Source organism: Canis aureus, chromosome 27 (genome assembly GCF_053574225.1).
Source record: "Canis aureus isolate CA01 chromosome 27, VMU_Caureus_v.1.0, whole genome shotgun sequence".
NCBI classification, from domain to species: Eukaryota; Metazoa; Chordata; class Mammalia; order Carnivora; family Canidae; genus Canis; species Canis aureus.
Genome location: NC_135637.1, coordinates 17,980,307 through 17,992,980, shown reverse-complemented (window position 1 = coordinate 17,992,980; position 12,674 = coordinate 17,980,307). Strand labels below are relative to the sequence as shown.

At 49.0% G+C, this 12,674-nt stretch overlaps 2 protein-coding genes across 23 annotated transcripts in view; one reads left to right on the top strand and one right to left on the bottom strand.

Moving 5' to 3' along the window:
• Positions 1-158: 158 nt before the first annotated feature.
• On the bottom strand, positions 159-11,366 carry RFC5 (replication factor C subunit 5). Of its 3 annotated transcripts, none has more exons than XM_077875836.1 (11): positions 11,181-11,363; positions 9,429-9,493; positions 9,029-9,165; positions 7,753-7,832; positions 7,011-7,084; positions 5,774-5,933; positions 4,978-5,059; positions 4,448-4,577; positions 3,795-3,872; positions 2,379-2,433; positions 159-1,077 (listed from the first exon to the last, which is right to left on the bottom strand). In XM_077875836.1, exons 1-11 carry the CDS (start codon positions 11,240-11,242, stop codon positions 981-983), a joined length of 1,020 nt encoding a protein of 339 aa, XP_077731962.1. In that variant the 5' UTR covers positions 11,243-11,363; the 3' UTR covers positions 159-980. The 3 variants fall into 3 exon arrangements, 2 of the variants coding, with proteins under 2 accessions (XP_077731962.1, XP_077731961.1); XR_013366587.1 differs by lacking the exon at positions 159-1,077 and adding an exon at positions 2,789-3,032 and having other exon boundaries at positions 2,381-2,433; positions 11,181-11,366; XM_077875835.1 differs by lacking the exon at positions 3,795-3,872 and having other exon boundaries at positions 4,418-4,577; positions 11,181-11,366.
• The window catches only part of KSR2 (kinase suppressor of ras 2), a 446,664-nt gene continuing 439,686 nt past the window's right edge, over positions 5,697-12,674 (top strand). For 4 of the 20 annotated variants that reach the window (XM_077875812.1, XM_077875818.1, XM_077875811.1 and 1 more), the window contains exons 1-3: positions 5,705-9,641; positions 10,547-10,725; positions 10,828-11,779. The gene's annotated coding sequence lies outside the window, so the exon portion shown is untranslated. Of the gene's footprint in view, positions 9,642-10,541; positions 10,726-10,827; positions 11,780-12,674 lie in introns of all 20 variants that reach the window. The other 16 variants (XR_013366586.1, XM_077875830.1, XM_077875809.1 and 13 more) reach the window with 13 other exon arrangements.

Genomic DNA, 12,674 nt, shown 5'->3' with positions numbered 1-12,674 from the left:
ATAGTATAAGAACCTACCACCTTTATAAAGAACAGCCTCCTGAGTAAGCTGATTCTATGATATCAGATGGGGGAGGCCTTTTCACATAAACGCAAGTTTAATAAAGTCCGTGTCTTTATAACTGGTGAAGAAAAGAGTCACTTGTAAGACAGCCAACATGCCAGCTTCTTTATTTTTATTGAGAAGAACACTATCATAAAGGCAGTCTGTTTGCTATAAAATAAACTGCTACACTGGACACTGGGCCTACCCTTTCAGCACTTGGAGGTTTAGAGTCTGGCCCGAGCCCATCAGCTCTCCATACGTTAACAAGGGAGTACTATACAGCCTTGCCCCCACAGCCATACAGTGACACACTGTCCACACCACAATTAGGAACCTGCTAGCACTGGAGAAATTAAAAGACGTTTTTAAAGTAAGAGAACTGAGCACATTTATAAGAGTACAATAGTTTGGGCCAGAAATCTATTAATACCTATTTAGAACAGACAGACTGACGCAGATTGAGGTTTAGACGCAGATTAAGGTTTATACCCTGAATTGTGGAGATGCTTTGTTTACCTGGAGTTAGGAGGCAATGGCACCATGGGGGGGTTTGGAAGCCTTTTAAGTTCTAGACCAAAATAAGGGAGGGCAATTTCCTGCCACCCAACCAACTGAATGGTTAAAAGCCTTAAGGCTTAACAACAACAACAACAAAACCCACACACAACTTTTTGCACTTTCTTTTTCCCTGTAAAAAACACAAACAGGCAGCACAGTAAGACAGCTGTCTGTTCCAATGGTTTTGTACCTGCTCCAAATAGCCACAGACACGGTACTTTTTCAACCTTTGCCCGCCGGTGTCAGGGACAGAGGTTTCCACAATTCGGGGCGACTGGCTTCACTATCCAGCCTGGGCAGCATATCATCCTGTGACTCAGTTTCCTGTTCTTCAGTCACCGCGGGGCCTGCGAACCGCAGTGAACGGGCTTCAGCCTCTAGGCCTCTGTAACAATCAGGTCCCTGGTGACCTGGAAAGCGGCAATGAGAGAGCTCAGCTGAATCTTCTCATTGGTGCCAACAGAAAGTCTGTACCTAAGAGAAAGCAAACGAAAGGTAAGAATATGGAATATTATGGACAGCTACCTTTTGACAACAGAATGATAGAGTTTGAAGGTGGAACAGTTTGCTAGAGAAAAGCAGGTAATAAAGCTTCATCCCAGACAGTCATCTTCAGTATGTGCCCTAACGTTTTCTTCTCATTTATACATTCGATTCAAACTGGTAAGGGGAGGGCAGCCTGGGTGGCTCAAGCAGTTTAGCACAGCCTTCAGCCCAGGGCGTGACCTAGGATGGAGCCTGCTTCTCTCTCTGCCTGTGTTTCTGCCTCTCTCTCTCTCTCTCTCTCTCTCTCTCTCTCTCATGAATAAATAAAATCTTTTAAAAAATGGTAAGGGGAAATTAAAAATTGATAGTTATCAATGACAGTGTTCTGAACTAAACTTCATGCTGGCTCTATAGACATACACAGAATTTACATGATCAGGATTTACTTCACTCACAAAATGCATTCAGAGAAATTGTTCCTCTTTTTTATAAGTTTTAAAAACTTATATATTTTTAAATTAATTCATGAGAGACACAGATAGATAGAGGGAGGAGCAGGCTCCCTTCAGGAAGCCTGATATGGGACTCGATCCCAGGATCCTGGGATCACGCCCTTGAGCTGAAGGCAGATACTCAACCACTGAGCCACCCAGGCATCCCCATCTTGCCACCTTTCAAGTGCCTAGTCAGTGGAGGCAAAATCATGACACTCATTACATAGAAGTGGTGACCTAATGTGTGCATGTGAAGGCCAATGACAGCAAATTAGAGTTGATTCTCTGTTGGTGTCTGTTTCAAACCCAGTGCTCCTCTCCACCTAAATACTAGCTGCCAGCTTCACTGGGGCAAATACCTGCATTTATGGAACCAGGCAAAGTGGAAAACAGAATTTATGTTTACTCTCCCCCCAGTATGGTTTGCTATGCCAAAATGCTTTCATAACAGCTGGATGGCTGGTTGTCCCTGAATAACCGAGATGTTGTAACAGCTGCGGGCCTCCCACAAGTGGCTCTTCTAGAACCAACGTGGACTCTAAGCCTTTGAGGTGTAAGGAGAGGCCTTTATCTACAATATGTAACTGAGCTGAACCTGTCCTTGTATTTATTCATGTTCTTTAAGCAAATCCTACCGTTCCTGTTTCTTTCAGTGATCCCACCAAAAACTAGATTGTACCACAGGGGATTGATGTAGACAAGCAAGTTGGAACCAACCAGGCAGAAAAAAAAAAAAAAAACAAAAAACACAACAGGGTAAAAAAGGGAAAAGAATCAAAATTGGGGTTTACTCACTCTATGTCTGCCATTTTGGTCAGTAAATGTACTCGAACCGAAGATGGAAAGTCAACTAGGGAAAAACAAAACTGAGTGAACAAGGGTCTGCCATCCCCTACTACTAAAACAAAACCAAACACACAATTATGAACTTAAACAGCAGGAGACACTAAACTTGTCTAGAGGGGGATCCCTGGGTGGCACAGCGGTTTGGCGCCTGCCTTTGGCCCAGGGCGCGATCCTGGAGACCTGGGATTGAATCCCACGTCGGGCTCCCGGTGCATGAAGCCTGCTTCTCTCTCTCTCTGTGACTATCATAAATAAATTTTAAAAAAATTAAAAAAAAAAAAAAACTTGTCTAGAGGCCTGAGGTCACTAGGTGCCATACCTCTAAGGAAGTGATCGCTGCAGGAGTTTTCAGTTTTTACCTATTTGGTGAACAGGTTCCAAAGCAATCACAAGAGCACAGGGAAGAGTCAACCACGCTGCTTTAGCAGCAGGGTAGGTTTTAAAAACAAATCCATCGATCTGTAAGTATTCATTTTCCACAATCAAAGTGCAGAGCTGGGCTTGAGCCGACCATGTTCTTGGGCAGCGATCAACCTGCTGCTTGGCCCTGGGGAGGCCCACGGAGGCACTGGCAGAACAAGCCATGGACCTGTCGGCAGTTGGCTGTGGCGGAGGAAAGAGCCTGATGGAAGAGGCCTCGGAACAGACCACCCGGAGAGCCTGAGGAAATCCTGATGCTTGCTTGGTTCCCCCCAAAAGGCCAAGTGACTTGGTCTGGGATGACTACTATGTGCTGCCAAGGTGGAGAACCAGTTCTCTGTATGGTAGATACGGCCAAGTGTGCAACTTAAGATGGTTTAGTTAAGACTGCTCTGGTTTACATTGAAGATAGTTCCTTCTCTTTCTCTCCTTTTGAGGGAAAATACCTTTAGAAATGTGAATGAAATGTACTATTTACTGCTGTAAAATTTAAACCCTTGGAGGAAATAAAGTCAGCCCTCTGGAGCTTCTTCCCCCAGGAGCTTTAGAGGTTAAGAGTAGTTTTGGAACAGTTTTATTTATTTATTTATTTATTTATTTATTTATTTTTAATTTTTTATTTATTTATGATAGTCACAGAGAGAGAGAGAGAGGTGCAGAGACACAGGCAGAGGGAGAAGCAGGCTCCATGCACCGGGAGCCCGATGTGGGATTCGATCCCGGGTCTCCAGGATCGCGCCCTGGGCCAAAGGCAGGCGCCAAACCGCTGCGCCACCCAGGGATCCCGGAACAGTTTTAAATACTAAAGAAAATTGACTGCAGGGCCAGGGTTTATACTTCATTCTCATCTCTTTGCTTCAAAAGCGAAGCCTCATGTTCCCTCCCTCCCACCCTTAACTCCACTCGCCTCCTCTCCCATCTCAACTAGGGAAGAAAGAGAGTTACCTCTGTGCACAAACAAGTGTATCTCTGTCAGGATATCATGGAGCGCCAAGCCCTTCAGCGTTTTCAACTCCATTATATCTAGAGGAACAGTTAAGGCAGAGGGCACAGGTTCCAGAACAAACACACAACATGGAATTCTGAACCCAGATTCCGGTGAGTGGGAAGGAGGGCTTTTAGCCCCAACCAACAGAGTGGTTTCTCTCAATCTGAAGTTGCATGAAGTGGACTCCACTTGTTACCTTTTCCATGTTTCCCATTTTCCACAAGGGCTTTCTGGCAGAACTGTGTCTCTGCCTAGTAGAGAACAGAGCCCACCCATTCCCCTGAAGGCTTCCTATCACTGCCCCTGGCTTTTAATTTCACAGCAAAACAAGAGTAACACCTGCCACCCCAAGATCTGACTGCTGCTCTCCTCTGTGAGGAAGGTGGCTTCAAGACAGACCTATGTCACACTCCTTCAGGAAGAACTTCAGGGCATTAAAGACAGGACCCACTTCACCCACAGACACCGTTCATCCACAGCAAGCCGACCAGCCTCTGGAGCAGCCGTGTTTGGCCAGCAGGGTGCAGGCACTGGCTGCACCCTGGGCTCCCAGGTCACACTTGGGCCTGAGATACAGCACCTACTGTCAGCAGGACACAAGGAAGGATACTCCTGTAGGCTGTGGTGAAGTCTTGATTCAACATCCAGTCCAGAATGTTAGCAATGTCTGACTTGAGGGGGTGCCCGGTACAGGTGTAGACCGTTTCCTCTGTCACCTTCCCGAAGGCCATATTGGTGCTCTGTGCAAAGAGGGAGTATCGTGGCTGTCACGGCAGCCACCACGGTGCAGGCGGATCAGGAGGAAGCTGAGCAGCACTGCACATGCGCAGTAAAGTGACTGGGCACAGGTCAGCTCGAACGCTGCACAGTTTACCTGGTAAGACTTGGCCTCAGCTGGAAGCATGAGAAGATGCCGCTGCTGTGTGCCAGCCAGAGTCCTGCCCTAGCTTTCCCTCACTGGCAGCACGTTATTCTTTCAATTATTTAAAACCCAAAGGTGGGGGGGGGGATTGTTGGTACATGATGAAATTGAGAACTTACCGCTCTCTAGATTTCTGAATTTGTAGGTTGGCTGTGCTGCTGCCTACCTAGAACTCTTCCAAAGCAGCAGCTTGAGATCTGCTACGAGTAGTACTGTACCTGCAAAATGTTCAGAGCCCTCCGCATATCTCCGCTGGAAAGGGTCACGAGCGCTTTCATCCCGTCCTCACTTAGGTCCACTCTGAAAGAGGCAGGAGGAATTCAGAGGCCCCGAGAGCACCAGCACTCACCCAGGGAACGAGATGCCCCCCAGAACAACGAAGGCTTCCAGTAACAAACGAGAGGGGACGGATGGAGTTCACAGGACTCTCCGGATCTACCGCCGGGGCCGGATCCAGAATTCACTTTGGCTTTTAGGGCTGTGGGCTGCACGCTGGCAGTCATGGCCACTGCAGGTTGGGAAAGGCCCTCACCCAGGACCAGGCACTGAGGACCAGGTGAGCAAGCGGCTTTGCATGCTGTTCTGCGAGGCCCGGCCCGGCGAGGCCCCGGTCACGGAGCCAGAGCGCCCCCTTTCAGAAAGCGGCAGCTCGGGCGCCACTGGCGAGGCAGCTGAGTACACAGAAGGTAACGTCTCAGCACCTTCCCTTCTGGCCCGAAAAGGCTGGAGGCGTCGGCAGAAGGGGCGCTGGCAGCCTGCAGTCTCCAGTGACAAAAGAAGAGTAGGAGGAAATCGGGACAGCTTCCAGGGGGAGGATGGATCAGGAGAGGAGCCCAGGGCCCTTATGAAGGCTGCCCAGGAGATGCCAGAGGGCGGCGGCGGCGGCGAGGGGGCTGCCCACCGACCCGGCGGCCTCCCGGGGTCCCCCTCCCCGCCCACCGCACGCAGCACGCAGCGCCTTCCGCTCCGGCCCGGCCGCGCTTGCTTCTCCCCACGGCTTCTCCTCACACGTACTTCTCCTCTCCTACGACGTGCTCCAGGCGGGGAACCATGAGCTCGGGGGTCAGGGGGCCGAATCGGAACCTCGTACACCGGGACTGCAAGGCCGGGATGATCTTTGACAGATAGTTACAGATGAGGCAGAACCGGGTGTTCTCGGTGAACTTCTCGATCACTGGCAGGGGAGAGGAAACGGGCGCTGAGGGCGGCGCGGGGCGCCCGGAAGGCACAGCGGCCGGCTCCTCGCGGAGCTGCGTCCGCGCCGCCCGCCGCCATCTTAGGAGCGGTTCCTTGCAACGCGCCCCGATTCTGGACTCTGGCGTTCGAGCTGCGCCGTTGCATCAGGCTACGAAACGCGGGGCCCCTGTCCTTTGGCCTAGAATCCCGCTCGGCAGGTTGATGAAGCGGCGGAGGGGGTGGCCGTCCGCGGCCTTCCCAGGGGACTCGGTCTCGGAGCCTCGGAAGCCCCAGAGCGCTGGGCGTAGGGAGAACTCGAATTCAGAAAGCTGAGGGAACACCGGGCGCGCTCTTGCTCGGGGATCTGCCCAGACAGTCCTTCTGCAGAACAAATGCTGAAGAAAGGCTGCCAAAGCTTTTAAGATCAGAAGATGCTCTAACTGTCCTCCCCCGCTCTTAAACCCGGCCTGCACTCCACTCGTCTCGCCAGAACTCCGACAGATCACCCCGCTCTCCTAGCTCATCACCTCTGAATCTTAATGCGAGAGGTGACCGATGTCCTTTCACAGAAATCCCCTGCACCAGGTCCCTGAAGACAGACAACTCACATGATACTCCCTCGGCAAACAGAGGCGCCATGTCAGCTCTGAGTGCTGCCCCATTTCCTGGATTATTCTCCCGGCTACTGTGTGTCTCCGGGTACCAAGAGCAGAAGGGTCTACCCAGCAGCCGCTTAGGAACCACGGGCTTTCCCTACCCCATCCTCTCCCTCACCTAAGAATACAAATTCCCAGCCCCAAATTGAACCCCGTGGAAGAGGAGGATGGGACACCAGTGTCTGGTCAGACTTAAAAGTCCCATCAGGTGAGGCCCTTATCTTTAAGCTGCTGAAAGAGGGAAACCCCAACATTAGAGATTTGGTCTAGATTGACAGCAAAAGGTCAACCGATTTCTCTGGGCCGGAAGATAAATGAAAACTGTCAACCATCCATGCTGTTACCTCACATCCAAAGTTCCTAATTCTCTTTCGAATGCACTCAGGAGCCAACACACTACATCTGGGAGCTCTTCTTACCTCTCCTCAAGGCATTCTGGGCGTCTTGAGTCATGGCGTCAGCTTCATCCAGGATCACTAGTTTGAAGCCTTTCCTAGGAAAACAAATGGTACCATCTGCATATCTCTTCGACCTCATCTCAACTTCCAGGCCCAACCTACATTAGTGCCGCGAGGCCCTGCTGGGACAGTCCCTTCCTCCTTGACCTCCGAGCGAAGCAGACATCTGTGCTCACACGGGACACGCCCATTACTCTCCGCTCTTAAAGGAACTAAGGTCTGACTTCGGCATGTTTGCTGCATCGTTTCCTCTGGCAAATGCACCTTTGTTCTGCGCACGCAAGGTATCCTGCTACTCGGGGGCCTTGCTTTTTTCTATCACCTTCACCCTTCACTCATGCCTGTCTTTTCATCTTTTCCTTTGTTTACCATCATCCCGGTTATCCATCCTGATGTCAATTCATTTTGGTTTAAATTCAAACCACCTCATCCGGTCTCAGGATGTTATCAGTCTTCAGTTAACTAAAAAAATGAAGTTAATGCTTCCCAAAGAATGTGCTGATACATATATATAGACTTACATAATATTTTGATACTTGCATTCTTTCCTACTCCTGTCCTTGTACTTTCTTTCTGATGCCTACTTTTTACAAAGTCATTTTTAACCTTTACAGACTGGCAAAGGGGAGGATTGAAAAAACTAAACTCTGTCATCCCACTGATCAAAATCTCCAGGGAGAGAAATTATGCCAATAATTCTTACTTAAATATTGTCCTTGTGCTAGCGAAGCTCAGGATTGGTCCCCGAACAATATCTATTCCTCGGTCGTCTGAAGCGTTCAGCTAAATGTGGGAGAGAGAAGTCGGAGTAAATTAGAAATATGCCGGTGTGCTACCTATGAATTAATTCATCTCTTCATCAGTCCCACTAGGCAGGCTAGGTCTAGGTCTCTCAGTCTAACAGCCAAGAGATAAACACCTATTAAAAAACCACGATCACAATTGTATTTAAAACTCATAACTCACTAGATCGTTACATTACATTCTGAAAGGCAGATGAATGTGTTTCCTTCCCCTTTCAAAGACAATCAATGACATACTCTGGAGGAATAATTAATTGGCCCGGTCACAGTGAAGAGCACCTCTGGCATGAGCAGAATCATGCTAATTTTAGCTACCACAACCCACCCAGAGTGATCCAGAAGTTACCAAGTCTTTAATACATTGAGGTAAGAATACTGGTGGCAGCCAGGTTCTAAGATCTCTAAAAAAAAAAGAAGTTAAACATTTTTTTCCCCCGGCAATAGATGATATTTAGAATTTTGTAAATCTAAGTGTATCAGTCAAATCTCAGTGGCAAACAGATGGCATACTCAAATTCAGTGATTTGAAGAGAATTACATGAAGCAGTATTTTAAAAGGTGTTGGTGGGGTGTGGGGAAACCGCAAGGGCTTTGCGATACCTCTGCAACGACTAGGGCCCATTACCGACCCCAGGTCTTAGGTGAGTGGGGGAGCGGTGTGGGCACCTAGAGAAGGCTATGTGATTTGCCCTGCAGGCGGGGATGCTGTCAGCCGGTGGTGACCCCCAAGACAGGACGAGGCATCCTTCCTCTTCCCCTGACTCCAGTCAGGGCCACTATTGGCCAAACCTAACCAGGAGCCAAAGAACAAGGCAGCCTGCAGTCAATACAGCACAGCCTTCCAGCGCAAGAACAGGGTGGAGCCACGTGGAGGAGAAATCTGGACAGGCACATGGGAGACAGCAAGCTACTTAGCAACCACTCACTGAGTGACCACTGAGTGCTTGAGTATGAGTTGGCAAAGGCAAAGAAAAATACCTAGCCCTACAACTGCCCTCTAGCTGATGCCAACCAAGACCAAAATGTCTATTCTAGATAAAAAGTGACTGGAAATATTCTAGGTCTGTTCCTTTCCCCCACCTCCAGTACAGCAACTTAACTTGTAAAGTAAATCGAAGAGTACTAAAAGTAAGAGACTCGAGTTCTTTGCTGAGTAAGAATAATCCTCCTGTTTACCTCCAAGACCATGGAGCCAAATTCCTTATCTTTGTATAGCTGTTTTGCACAGGCCAGGATGGTGGAAGTCTTTCCTGTCCCTGGAGGACCATAGAGGAGCAGGTGGGGCAAACGGTCTTCACTGATAAATTTTTGAACTGAGGAAGAATGAGAGAGCCCATCAGTTTCAAGAGTTACCTGATTTACCTTGGGCCCTTGGGGTTGGCCTGAATGCACTTCAATCCCATGTTCAAATCAGAGACAGATGCAGGAAAGAAAAATCCGAAGGACCTAGCTCACAGAGCAACATTCCATACAGCTCAGTCAGATACTTCGAGGTTATTACTCAGCAGAGACATAACCAAGAAATTTATACAAGTCTTCCAACTAGAATGACAGCAACTGACACATGGATGCTTACTGGTACTCAAAATGTCCTGATGAGAAATCAGATCATTCAGCGTCTGTGGCCGGTATTTTTCAACCCTGAAAGACAATTTAGCAGGGATTACAATATATACCAATGCAAGAACACACTGTTATGTGCAAAAGAATTCTTTCCTACCCTAATGAAAAGAGGAAGAGAAACAAAATCCTCTAAGTTTGAATACAGACCATTGGTTCTCAACCAGAGGTAATTCTGTCCTCCAGGAAACACTCAGTGATATCTGGAGACATTTTCAGCTGTCACAATTGGGTGGAGGTGCTACAGGCCTCCAGTGGATAGGCACCAGGGATGTCACTAAACCCTACAATGCACAGGACAGTCACCATGCCCGCCTCCACCAAGCGTCTAGCCCAAAATGCCAATAGTGCTGCTCTAATTTCACTTTCCCAGCTGTCTGCCTATAAATAATCTCAACCTGGATGGGCACCTATTATTTCAAAATAAATTAAAAACTGAACTCATTGGGACTCCTGGGTGTCTCAGTCGGTTAACCATCTGCCTTCAGCTCAGGTCCTGATCTCAGGGTCCTAGGATCCCACTCTGCATCAGGCTCCTTGCTCAGCAGGGAGTCTGCTTTTCACTCGCCCTCTGCTCCTCCCCCACACTCACGTTCTCAAGTAAATAAAATCTTTGTTAAAAAAAATTGAACTCGTACCCAACTATACATCAAAAGATGAATGGATAAATAAATGGTGGTCTATCCATACAATGGAATATTATTCACCCATAAAAAGCAATGAAGCCATGACACCTGCAACAGTACAGGTGGACCCAGAAAACATGATGCTGTGAAAGCAGCCCAGTCACAAAAGGCCACATACTGATTCTATCCATGTAAATATCCACGGTAGTCACTCCAGAGGCAGAAAGCAGATTAACGGTTTCAGCAAGTGGAGTCTGGGGGTGAGGGGGGAGATGGCGAATAACTGCCAATAGGTGTGAAGTTTCCATTGGGGTAAAATGAAAAATTTTGGAACTAGACAGTGACCTGGTAGCACAACATTCTCAATGTACTTAAAGTCATTGAATTACACACTTTACAATGTTTACAACTGTAAATTGGATGTTATGTGTTCTTTCCATGAGAAAAGCAAACTGAACTCAAGAGACAAGACCGACCAACTTGGAGCTTTCAGAAGAACTCAAGCTGAATCCCATCAGTTTCTAAAACACCATCCAGATGCAGCCGTGGAAGTAGGATGCTCAAGAGGGCAAGCTCTGATTTCACCTGGATGCAAATCCCAACCTATTTTCCTGCTCTGGACCTCAGGTAAGTCATTTAACCTTTTTGTTTTCCAACGGGAATAACGACCTACCTCCTAGGGTGTTTGTCAAGATCAAGCATCTAACAGGGTCCCCGCTAATCTAACAGGAAGCCATTTAAATACAACTCGACTGGGGAGCATTATTAGGACCGTTGTCCTTTCCGTTGAGAATTTGAGCAACATTGCCTGAGGATTCCGGCAAGAGTGGAGAGACTACTTTGGCCCGAGGCCGATGCAAAGTCAGAAGAGGAGGGACTGAAACCTCTACGCTGTCACCCAGCGAATACCAGGAATGGGGGCGGTGGGGGTGGGGCAGCGGGAAGACCTGGAAAAGGCCTAAAAGAACGGAGGGCGCTGGGGGTGTCAAGGCGAAATTCTGGGGCTCCGGCCGGCCGCAGGTCGGGGGCGGTCGGGCGAGGTCACCGGTCCCCTTTCCCGCGGCTGCCGGGCCTCCTCCTACCAGGGCAGGTTTCTGATCTTGGCCGCCGCGGGCTGCTGCTCCTGCTGCGCTGAGGTCTCCATGGCGCGGTGAGAGAGGCGTCCGGGCCTGCCCGCGTCGTCGCGGCCCCCGCGGACCCGCACAGCTACCGGCCGCGAGCCGACCCCGGCCGGGACCCTGGCTCTCAGAGTTCGCGCGCAAAAGCAACTCTCGCGAGATGTAGCCTCCTGCTTCCGACTTCCTCCCTGGGTCCCGCCCCCTCTCTGTTGCCAAGGGGTCGGTTACCAGGTTACCGGGAGGCGCCGGCCGCACGCCTCCCTCCGGGTCCGCCCTTCCAGCCCCCGCTGCCCTCCCGCGCGGGCGACGGAGCTTCCCGGGCCCCGGGAACCCGGGAAGCTAGAGAGGCGAAGCCACCCCCTGCAGCCGCCAGTCGTCTTTACAAACTAAGTGTCACGGCCAGAGCCAATGCCAGCTACCAGCAAAGTTCAAACCCTCACCGTTCAGAGGAACAGAGAGCGTCCAGCCCTAAAAAACAAAAGACAGACAAACCCGAGGATAAAACAACCGCGATTCCCTAGGAAAAAAGACTCCAAAAAACCTTTTGGCCCCAAAGCTGGGAGGTGAGTACTTCGAATTGATGAACAACTCCAAACACACACAACTCCAATTTACCTCCCAAATCCATGCCCCTCGCCCAACAAAATCTAGAGAACCAAGTTCCGGAAGCAACCCCAGTGAAAAACAAAAAATAAACTTCCAGTTAGGTTAATGTGTGTGACTGGAAAGTGCTAGTTACCAAACATGGAGGACAGGGACCCTGTGATCTGAAGATAGGAGAACCAGTATTGAAATTTTTTCTGCAATGAGGTGATTATGGAGCACTTTTATTTTCTTCTATTTTGCTGATCTGTATTTCCCAGCAATATGTATTACATATTACAGATCACATGCTTTATCCATAATAAAGTTGTTTGTTGTTATTTTTTTAACATGTTGAGAAGGACATGAGGAAGAGAAGGGAGAAGACATGAGGCTGGCCTGAGTCAGGAGTGTACAGATGCCAGAAGTAGCTACTCCTAGGCCACCTGGGTGGCTCAGCCAGTTAAGCACCATCTGCTTTCACCTCAGGTCCTGATAATTGAGCCCTGCGTCATTTACCTGCTCATCAGGGAGTCTGCTTTTCCTTCTCCCTTAAATTAAAAAAAAATTTTTTTTAAGTAGCCGCTCCTTGCATCTTATTACATCACTGGCACCTGCCCCAGGAACAGAGTAGAGGGACAGTTGGGCAAATACATGATGGTGACTATGCTTCACACTAGCCCCTGCCTATAGACTCAGAAGAAGGTGGGGGGGGCGGTCAGATGTGGTTTGTAGTATGACTGTGGCTAACTCTAACTCTGGTTGTTGAGGCCCTTAGTGTGCCACTTTGCTGCTTAGCTTTGGGCAGCTTGCCTCTCTTCTAGTCTAATAACCTCTACTCCAAAGGTGTCTCGAGAATCAAGTAACACATGTGTG